This window comes from Limulus polyphemus, unplaced genomic scaffold (assembly GCF_000517525.1).
Source record: "Limulus polyphemus unplaced genomic scaffold, Limulus_polyphemus-2.1.2 Scaffold2149, whole genome shotgun sequence".
NCBI classification, from domain to species: domain Eukaryota; kingdom Metazoa; phylum Arthropoda; class Merostomata; order Xiphosura; family Limulidae; genus Limulus; species Limulus polyphemus.
In genome coordinates, this window is record NW_013667759.1 from 51,924 (window position 1) to 63,865 (window position 11,942).

Below are 11,942 nucleotides of genomic sequence, written 5' to 3' on the forward strand. Positions count from 1 at the left end.
GGGTGCTATTATCATAGACATTATCCGCTATGACAATATATTGACAACCTGGACCGATAACGGTAATGCGATATATATATATATATAGGCGACCAAGTTAGTGCAAGTAAATTAAGTTAATGAAAGTGAAGTTAAACTGTGGGTCAGTTTAGCAGTAACGGGCGATTTCTGAAGTGAGTTTTACAACTTGTAATAACAGAGATAGAGGAATATAATTTGTCTTGTCAAAGGATATTCTAACGTAATTGAACCCGCCTATGTCGACTTTGATGAAAAAGAAATGATTATTTACAGCTCTGGATACAACTGTGATAACCAATAGTGTAACGAATTTCTTGTACGTACTTTTGACTTGTTTTGAATATATTATTTTTTAAAACAAATGGATTGTGTGCTGTCTGTTTATTGTTGACATTTATCGCCAACAAGTCACAGATACCGGCCTTATAAAAACTGACATATTTCGTCAGTACAACTCACCAACAACTCTTGGACAAACCGAATTATAATTATCGTGTCAAACCGAATTATAGGATTTGATCATTAATTTTATAACGTATCTGCAGCCTTTAATTGCGGAGCGCGATTTTTTAGCGTGAACGGGACGTGAACCGTGGAAACCTCTGATCCACAGTCACGCTAACAACTGGAAGGAAATCATACGGTTGTATTTAAATTAGATATGTGCGTGCCGATTAGCAGTATGACAATTATTAATTAATGTAAGTGTGCCTTTCTAAGGTAACTTTGGGCCTTCTCTGTGACTGAAATACTCGTGCCTCCACCTTACCCAAACAAAATTTGATAATTATGTCCACATTTTGAGCCATGTGCTTACTTTTATACACTTTGACATGGTGTTTTTGTTCGTTTATTGTTAAGCACAAAGACACATAATGGGCTGTGCTATCTGTGGTCTGTCTACCGCCAGTATCGAAACCCGATTATAGCGTTATACGCCTTCAGACTTGCCGCTAAACCACTGAGGACCCTCAGACTCTTATCGCTGTCTATTTTCATGGTAATGGCTGCTGGTTATTCATTACCTATTGGTTACCAATTAATAGGCACATCTCTAAGCTATATGTTTAAAAGAGGAAAACAGCAAATACTTAGCAGGTGACAGAGTCTGCTGTAACAATTCGTGTTATGTCGACTGTATTAACAGTAGAACGTTATTTAAGTATGTCTTTTTTCATCATCGTTATCTAAGATTGGAATTCCGGTCACGTCTAAATTTGTGTTATCAATTGAGTACCGTTACTTTCACACAAAGAGGTCCGTTGGCTATGCTAGATGTGAATTTCACACACACACACCAGCATTTGGAGGTACAGTTGTCTTGTACAAACATATTCTTAGATGATGTAAATATGTTTTATTGTGGAACTTCTCCGCATACTGCTTTCTGTTAAGTTTAAATGTTGTTTCATACCATCAAACTTGTCCCTAAAAATTAACAGCGCAAAAGTACCTAGATTAGAAAAATAACTAGCTAGAGAGAGAGAGAGAGATGGAGTTATAGTAAAATGTGTACAATCCAAGAAGAGCCCCAATTCCTGCACTGTACATTTTTCAATGTTCATTTTCTGTTCTTTCTCTTCTCTCTCTATCTATTCTCTAGGAAAGTTCAGTAGTTCGCTTTCTTATATATATATGAAAATTGTTATAAAGAAAAAGCTCAAAATAATATTGTTGTTAGTTACTTGATCGTGCTTTAAAGTTCTTTCTTAGGAAGCTTGCAGTTTTGAACTGTAGAGGCTTCTTTTGTGACGTCATAGCTCCTATTGGAAGGGTTTTATATGTGACCCTTTGTACATTGTTCGCTTTATTAAACATTTAAAAACAAGTTTTTATTCTTCATCTTGCTGTTTAGAAGTTTGTTGTTATGAGAAGATTTTGGATACTAATTTTATTTTTATCAAGAGAACGTGAAAAATAGCACTGTCAGCTGAAGGTTGGTGAAATACTTTAATAATATATTGAATGTTTTATGAAAAGCCTTACCTCATGCGAGTGAAAACTAGATTGTGAAACGTCCTTTGTATCTGTGTTCATGTTTGTTTATGTCGACCTTCTGGTTGAATCGATCTTGGTACAAGAGTGAATTTAACAGTTGATATAATTCTGACTAACATCGAGGGTCAGGTTAGATTTTGGAACTCGAACATGCAGTGTTACGATCGATAATCGATGAACAAATGTTAGGTCTTGAAATTAAGTCATGTTTAAGGGAATAAATGGTATTTACTGATCGTTATATTGCTTTTTCCTGTCCAGCTTTGTTAATGAAAGTTGTTGTTTTTAAGTAAAACGTTTATGTAATATAATCTATATAAAGAAACTAAATTGATCAATTGGTGGTGAACTGTGATAACCAAAGAGTAGTTTAATATCTGCAATGCTGAAACTTCGTAATTTTGTTGTTGTTTTTTACCCAGGAATTAAAGTTGGGTTACGTATTCATCTGGCTTTTTAAACATTTCTTTAAGCTAAATTGTATGTATATACAAGGCCCTTAATAATATACAAATCACAAAAAAAATACAAAAATGCCATCACTATTGTATGCAATCCACCTAGTTACTGCTAGAGTTCACTAGGTATCTTGCTTAGAAAATGAGGGTAGTCACCCAATAACTTAGCCAGTTCTTTACACTGATCACTATAATAGGCAAAAACATAAAATAACTCAATATGTGGATTTCGCTGGTAGTGAACAGTATAAAAGCAAGTTGGTATGGGGTGTAAACTGTAACATTTTTAAGACTTAAACTCCATAACAAACGTTACCAAAGTTTATGCCCCACAGAAACCAACAAGTGTCATTTAAGATTATTAAAATTAAACTGGAATACATGGTCTCTAAACAATGACCCTCGGTGAGACAACGATAAGTCTACGGACTTACAACGGTAGAATCCGGGGTTCGATTCCCCGCAGTGGACACAGTGTGGCTTTGCTCTAAAACATACAAACTCCATACAATTAACACCTCTGCAATGAAAGTAATAACATTTAAATGAACGAGATTAAAAACATTCAACACGAAAGAATGATAAAACATAGTAAAGTCTTTATAAGGACAATAATCAAGAATCAGAAAAGTCATTCTGTTAAGGGACAGCCACTTGCTGACGCAAAGTTAGTGGAAACTTAGTAGAGTGTGAAAACAGCCATTGCTCTAGTCTCCGTGAGCCCTAATAAGTTCAGGATTAACTTCTAGATGAGATATGATGGCATTTCTACCGCGACGAAAAGAATGGTTGCAGTACAAAAGAGAGCTCGGACGTATTTGGCGACAATGTAGCCTGAGAAAACTCGAAGATATTGTATGAGTGATTATTTTAAAACACAAGTAGTTGGTCAGACTGAAGCGTTTTTGAGGTGAGAGTCAGTGCTGAGCACAAAAGTGAATTGTTAAAGAGGTATAAGGATAGGTTTTTACAGCTTTTACAAGTCTTGATCCAGCAGATGATCGAATCGTATCCCTAACATTGATGCTCAGGTGGTAGATAGAATTCTAGGATTGAGCACAGAATGAGACTCGGTAGAATTTTTTCACAAACACAAATAAAGGTTTTTTGGTTTGCATTATTTGAATTCCAATAAAAAAAAAAACATGAAAATTCAGTGCTTCGACACGAAAATATGCGGATATGATATAATTTAGAAATTTCTTTATAAACAAACTTTACGATTGGTAAACAAAATCAGGCAGTAATACGAACAAAGAAACAGAAGCAGCGTAATATCCTTGAATTTATTATCGCAGTAAAATACCTAATTGGTCACAGTTTCATTTTTGGGGGAACAATGACACCTTGTGTAGTTCAAAAAATGATAATTTGATCCAACAATGCAGGATCATCTAAGATCAATAGTAAACAAAGAAACTTGCGCTTATTTCTTAACACCCATGATACACGATGAACTCATATAATCCATGTCTAACAAAAGTAAAGGAAAACATAATTGTTCTTGCTAAACAGACGAAACATTGTTGTGTGCTTTTGGTTTGGACGCCTACTATTAGCCAATGATAAAGTTGCTGAGTATATGATAAATTCATTTGCCATAAACCAGTTAAGTTTATACTGCTCCCGCCAATCCCTCTCGTATTAAACCTCAAGAGCTGTCGCGGTCAAAGCTATGACAATGGGGCATCCAACATGAAGGGCAGCATCAAAGGGGTCAATTATGGATATTAAGAAATATTTCCAGGGCAATTTGCACACCAATAGAATTGACAAGAGCAGCAAATGTTATGGAAGTTTTTAAAGAACATGTATGTATTTTCATCTAGCAACAGAGAAAGTTTTAAAATAAAAGTTACGTTTTCTATTTGTCAAAAATCTGTCATAGAAACGACGAGAGTGTCGAATTTAAACTGTGTGATGTTAACTTTCTATTATATATATAAAATGTATGACCTCCTAGTACAAGTAAACAGAATAAGCACATTGATGTAGATTTTTAACATGGAAATAGATGTAGCTATAAAAAATGTGGAATATTTAATCATATTCTTAAAAGAATATCATGGGAGTGGATTTAAATCGGACATAATATCAGCTAAAGAACTAGCAGAAACAATTAACATAGAATTTCCTTTTCAAACCAATTTTTTCATACAAAGGAATGGATGATGCAATAGTACATACACCGGAAGTTTTTAAATTGGGTATTTCTTATATATATCATCGACAAAGCTATATCATTAATTGACAAAAGAATCAAACAAGGAAAACTGTGTGTTTCTTTACAATGTTAGAGTTTTGAAGGATACCGGGAAAATAATTGATTTTGAATATTGCGAAAACCCTTCAATTTCTTCTTCAAGTAATATTAACTTCTGTTGTGAGCAAACTAATAATAAGTCTACAAACAACGATTTATAAGCATAATGAATTGATTTATTTTTGCGTATAGCTAATTTAAAATATTTTTCTTCAGTTCTTACTTTTAAAGATTAAAACGCATTGTTTCATCAATTGGATACCTTCGATATTTTCGGTGGTAATTCCAAGACGAAGTCTCTGGTGACATAGATTATTTTAATGTAGGTATATACAAAGAGCTTAACTTATTTTGTTTTCATAAAGTATTTCGATTTATTACTGCTCTCGAAGTTCTTGAATATGCATGTGAACAACAACAAAAAAAACTTTGCAACAGATATATTCAAACGTATATATGTCTTTGAGAAAACTTCTGGTCATGCTTGTGATTGTGGCGTCTGCTCGAAAAAGCTTTTCACAATTACACAAAAATCAAAAATTATTTATTGTCAACTATAAACCAAGAGCGTTTTCTTGGACGTTCACTTACTTTGTAGAATTTGTTTGTTTGTAGTTAAGCGCAAAGCTATACAAAGGGCTATCTGTGCTCTGCCAATCACGGGTATCGAAACCCGGTTTCTACCGGTGTAAAATCACAGACATGCCGCTGTGCCACTAGGGGGCTTTCTGTAGAAAATAAGATAGCAAGAATTCTGGACTTCTTGGTAGAATCAAAAGTTAAGCTATATTTCGAATGATTAAATTTAATTAACATCTCTGCATTTAAAATACAAATACTCTGATTTTATAAACTCTTTGTTTGTTGTTAAGCGCAATTCTATACAATTCTCTGTCCACCAAGACTATCAAAATCTGATATTTAGCTTGATAAGTCCTCAGTCATGCTGTGCGTTTTTTGGGGCTGTATAGTTAGAATTATTATTATTTGTATATTTTTACTTTATATAAAAGCAATAACATAAATCAAACATTGTTATTATTTTATATCTATGTATTAAGGATTAATGATTACAAGTACCTCATTTCAAGGGCAAGACATGGCCTAGTAGTTAGGGTGCCCGGAACGTAAATTCGAGATTCGCTTAAAATGAGTGAATCAGTGAGTTGGTGAGATGATATGGCCTACTTCTCCATCAGAGTTGCTTCAATTCATCAACACTATTTGGATGTAAATCAAATAATATTCCACGCCTCTTTTCCAAGTAGCTGTTAGACCATGGTGGGGAAGCATGTTATCATCCTTTAGAAGTATTGGTCAACCATGTATGTATATGGCAACATGCACCCTTTTATTGTATGACATTCATAGTGCCATGCCGTAGTACGTAAAGTCCAGTTTGACCACTATTATTAATCCCTGCCATATGCACATCTTCCCTTCATAAAATTGGGATTGAGTCTGATCCCAGTCACTCCACAAATGTGTGTGTGTGTGTTTGATATCAGAATGCAATGTGAATGCTAATTCATCTGTAATCGAAACATTTGCGTAAGACATTTGAACAATCTACACGTTTTCAACACCACTGAAGATGGGCTGCTTTGTAGTGGTGAGATCACTTTTGACCACTTATGACTGACATAAAGGCTATTATTTAATGAATTTTGTTTCTGGCTGTTTGCGTGCCGACCTGCTGTCTAGCTTTTTATATTAACCATTGATTCAGTTAGATAAATGACGTCTGAGTTCAAGTCCATATTGTAAAATAGCCAAAATACTGTAAAATAGTGTTAGTTTTATTGGTTTACCAACAAAAGTCTACACTGTACTGATCTCTAGCCTACTGTATAGGTTGTCTGAAGGTTAGTCCACATCCTGCTAGCCACAGTTAGTGAATCTTGTAACCACTCCACAATGACAGCTTGTGTTCAAAGTGGCTTCTAGCTAACCCGTTGCTTTCCACTTCATGAAAATCACTAAATATCTTCGTTAGGGCCTTGACATATTTCACTCTTATTTTGGATGATTTCGCATACACTACTATTGTTCGTACTGTTAACCACGAACACATTAACTTTAGTATTTATATACCACTAAAATGTACATATCAGATAATATTATGTTCATTTCGTTTTTATATACCACTGGAATGTTTATATCAGATAACATGACGAGTCACTCGACATTTGTTTTACTTAAAATGACCTCAGGAATGCCATTCGTCTATTTAGTAACAGTAATCGTTACTTGTTATAAAAACTCTGATTATCCCATAATTGTTTTGAGTAGTGAATTTGTTGAACTGTATCTATCTGGAGTGTAAAGTGCTGAATGGAAAAGCTCTGGTCATAAAATAAGAAACTTCTAATTCTATTTATTTCGTGGACACTGTAATATACGAGTACAAATATTATCATATCCATAACCAGTGAACTTTTCCGCTCAAACACTGTAATTGTCCCTTCTTGTGTAGACAGACAAAGAACCTAACAGATCATTACTGTCCCTTGGACAATGGCAAATAGTGACGAGGAAAGTGTAGGAGACAAACCAGTATATTTTCATTTACTGTGTTAATGTGTGCAGGATTCCTCAATTATCGGTGACTGCCGATAGTAATTCATAGTAGTTGATATTATTCTCCAAGCATCTAAAGAACTTTAAAGTACTATAGCACCCGGTGCTTATCAAAGCACTCATCAGGCATACCCACTGTCAGAAACACCCGAGTAAACTTAAATGGTAGTAAAGCCGCTATCAAAATCAATTGTTTTTTTCCATTAAAATACCAAAAAAAAAAAGTAAGCCACCAGTAAGGATAATTTTTCGTCCATGAATCCACGCGTAGTTTCTAATGTTGAAGATTCAGCGAAATCATCTTTGACAAATAAAAATTCTTGAACCCACTGCCAACTTTTGAAAGCAAGACTATAAGGCTTTTTAACGTTTGCAACTGTTACTTGATAGCATACTTTTTCTTATGCATGTATGTAATTTCCTTCTATACAATTTGAATTTTGTCCATAAATAGAGAGGCTTCCATTCGAATAGTCAAGCAGTATACCTTAAATTATTTTTGGTGGGAATTTGAAATTCAAAGAACTGAAGAAAATAAACAGATGAAACACTTTAATGCTTCCTAATATTGGTCATGGGTTGTGATGTAATTTGAAAGTCATCAAGATAGTTAACAAGAGTGAAGCTTCTTCACGACATGTTCTAGCAATAACTTGAGAAATTCAATGAAAGATCAGGAAAGAGAATTGGACAGGCTAAGACACAGACAATTACCAACAAAATGTTCAGCTTCACTACCTTCACAGTAGTTCCAGAAAGAACGTAATAACTAATGATGAGTTGGAAAAACAGGCACGTGTCTATAAGCTCCCTAAATATCCACTAATGCAAAGAAACGGTTATAAAACACGACTTTCATCTTTTCTATTTAAAGAAAACGATTCTACGTGCGTGCAGTCACTTAAGGCATTATTTATGTGTCTGGTACAATTACAGATGGGTCTTCCACAACAGCCCCATTAGCTGGAATCCTCTGGATTTGTGGTAAATATGGTTACAAATGATTTCCTGAAGGGAAAAGGCATCCAGTTGTCTCTTAGCTAGCAGCTGTATAACAGAAGAATAATCTTGACACTCAGATTCCGGTAACTGCATAAGATTATCAATTAATTTGAACTCGTGTGCTAAACTTTAATACAATACTTATCTGAGTCGATTTTGAGCTCCGTGCATTTGACATTCAAACAACAACATTGCAAGATTTAGGGAAACAGCTGTCTCATTTTGCCCATCAACTACATAGTTGTCAGGCATCCAACAAACGTTGATTAATACTGACTGAAATAAAGTTAAGAAATGGAGGTTGCTATTGTAATAACTGTTTATTAGGGTTACCTATTTGGGAATGAAGACAAATAATGTGGAATCTGTTATTCTTAATACCAAATCTAATGCCTTGGGTATTGTCGTGCATAAACTCATAACAACTAGCATCTTAGCAGACACTGTTTTTCTCTGAATTGTAAATGAGAGTATAAGTACCAGTTTTAGCTGTTGTTCTGTTTAACTCCATTTCCATAGTGAAAGTAGATGAAGGGGAGTATTAGTTGCTTTACCAGTACTAACTTTAATAACTTGCTCGACCAATGCAGGTAAGCTAACCAATCTGATGAACTGTGTGTGTTCAGGTGTGTTAACCAATCTGATGAATTGTTTGTGTGTGTTCAGGTGTGTTAACCAATCTGATGGATTGTGTGTATTCGGGTATGTTAACCAATCTGATGAATTGTATGTGAGTGTTCAGGTGTGTTAACCAATCTGATACATTGTGTGTATTCAGGTATGTTAACCAATCTGATGGATTGTGTGTGTTCCTGTACTTATGAGTCTAACATTGCTAGAGTCTTATGACGTCAGCCGAAGCTTTTTTACTACCCTTCATAAAGTACGCCTCTGATCTAAACAAATTTCAAGAGAATCAACAATTTCTGAAGTAATTGCCATAAGCAACAACTTTGTACCAAACTGCAACAGCTCTCATGTTCTTTGTTTGGTTACATTTTCTTTGCCTTGCCAAATTTCTTCTGTTAGATTGAGTTGGTGGACAGACATGCCTACATTACAGTAGCTACCAACAAGCTGACGAGAGTTAGATGGCGACACAGATATCGCACAATTCTCATACAGTTGTAATTAGATTAATGGTTAATCTTATGCACGTCAAAATAATCTTTCTCAAGTATGCTTTGTACTTACGAAACCAAATAAAAAAGGTAAGAAAAGTAGTTGTACAACACCCTAATTTTACACTGAATACATTTTTATTTCTCATTTCAGTCGAATTGAAAAATAACATTTCAACCAAGGCATTAGCAAAACACTTAAGTTTCATCAAACTATTATTAAATAACTATCTATCTATTATAATTTATTAAGATGCATATCTAGCTTCTAGAAAAAATAAATTATAAGTGAGGATAATCTCATTGGCTTAGTTATTACTGAATTCAGCCTTAGAAATTAAGGTTTTAGACATTATACTAAAGAGACTTTCAGTGTAGGATAAAAAGTTTTTATAATTGATTTTTCTGTTTTCAGATTCTTTGAAGGTGTCCATTGTGTACCTATAAAGTGTAACATATGTTAGGTTAAACTACCCTTCAAATTTTCTAGAGAATGCATAATATCTTATACTTTCTTAATATGTTTTATTTAGAACATATGAATGGTTTTATGGTGGGTTTAATCATTTTTAAAGTTTATCAGAGAGCAACTATAAGCTTGTATTTTTTGTAGTTTAGACATTGAAGTTTCTTAGATCAGTCTTCATGTTTCTCTGCAGGTTGGACCCAGTCCAGAATGCAGCCGTGCTCTAATGAAAATGTCCTACTGTCCTCATTGCAAGGGTCTGCCAGATCTCAAGCCTTGTGCCAACTACTGCTTGAACGTTATGAAGGGTTGTTTGGCTCATCATTCAGAACTTGATACTGACTGGAATAGTTACATAGGTACGAAATGCCTACATGAATGTTTTCGTAGTTAGAATAAACTGAAAAGTGTTAAGGAAAACCATAGTGATAAACATACGCAAACTGAAAAATGTCAGCTCATTTCTGAAAGTCTTTAAACCGATGATAGAAACAATTTCATTTCTTATTGAACATCTGTAGGGATATTTAAATTGCAATTATTTTGTGTGAAATAACCTGTGCCGTTTCTGATTATATCAAGTATTGCTGTATAATTCTGGAAATATTTGCATTGTTTGTGATATTTGGAACTTCCCAGAACTTCTACAATATATCGTCAAATACAAACCACACTTATAAAAGAAACGACCAATTCCTAGAGATTCGAAATCAGTCTCTTGAATAACTTTTATAGTGTTGTCAAGAACACCACATTTAATTCCCGAAGTTTAACTTTAAATCATTCGACTCTCACAGTGAGTATATTGTTGTTGTTGTTAGACGTATAGTTACACTGTACTGTGCTGTCCCACCTCGGTATCAAAAACCGATTTTTAGCATTATAAGCCTTCAGTCTCACCACTGAGTCACCGGTAGGGTGGTAATTAGGCATATACTGTGCTAATTTCATGTTAAAAAACTAACCAAATATTAACTCGAGTATTATTGTTTGTTTGTTTGAAGTTAACCACAAAACTACACAATGGGCTATCTGTGCTCTGCCCACCATGGGTATCGAAACCCGGTTTCTAGCGTTGTAAGTCGGCAGACATACCGCTGTGGCACTGGGTGGCAATTCGAGTATTAATTTCGTTCTTTAAATATCATTAAAAATACGTATTATAATGAATCTTGTATTCCTTTGAGGAGTAACGCGGATCGATTTTGGTGGTAATTTTGTAGAGTTTCCATATGACTTTACATCAGTTGTTTGTGTAAGTTATCTTTGCTCCGAATTTTTTATCATGAATATTTCAAAATCATCTTGTCTTTCCATGATTGGAGTGGCTCAGGAATGGAGTACATTTAACAGTGTAAGTCTGTAATCCATAAGTAAATGTTTCTAGAACTGAACTGTGACAAAACAATTATTTGAAAGAACTAATCTCAGTTGTCACTATAGTTTTCTCTCAGCAGAAATTAAGTAGTAAGCAAAATAGGATAATGTTTTCGAAAGAAGAATAAACTGCTCATCCAGTAATCAACACTGGTACAGTGTGGGATGACTCTGATACCCATCAACACTGGTACAGTGTGGGGTGACTCTGATACCCATCAACACTGATACAGTGTGGGGTGAAGTCACCCCACACTGTACCAGTGTTGATGGGTATCAGAGCCCGATACCCATCAACACTGGTACAGTGTGGGGTAACTCCGATACCCATCAACACTGAAACAGTGTGGGGTGACTCCGATACCCATCAACACTGGTACAGTGTGGGGGTGACTCCGATACCCATCAACACTGGTACAGTGTGGGGTGACTCCGATACCCTCGCTTCTTGTGCATACTAAAGCCTGAACCGTTAGCGTTATAGAATTGTTGTCGTGGTTAGTAGCCTAGACTGCAGTGCTTCTCAACTGGGTAAATGGTTCACCCAGGGGTTAATGAGATCAGAATCATGGTGACTGATGATGATGGGGTGAATAGCAGAGTTAATCGGTATTATCAATTATATAACAAATTCAAGAGCAAAAAAGTCATTAGTT

At 34.9% G+C, this 11,942-nt stretch overlaps 1 protein-coding gene across 1 annotated transcript in view; it reads left to right on the plus strand.

Annotated features, from left to right (window-relative positions):
- The window catches only part of LOC106466093 (glypican-6-like), an 83,541-nt gene that overhangs the window by 34,753 nt on the left and 36,846 nt on the right, over positions 1–11,942 (plus strand). The window contains exon 4 of the mRNA XM_022394048.1: positions 10,103–10,268. Coding sequence (XP_022249756.1) covers positions 10,103–10,268 — 166 coding nt within the window. The remainder of the gene's footprint in view (positions 1–10,102; positions 10,269–11,942) is intronic.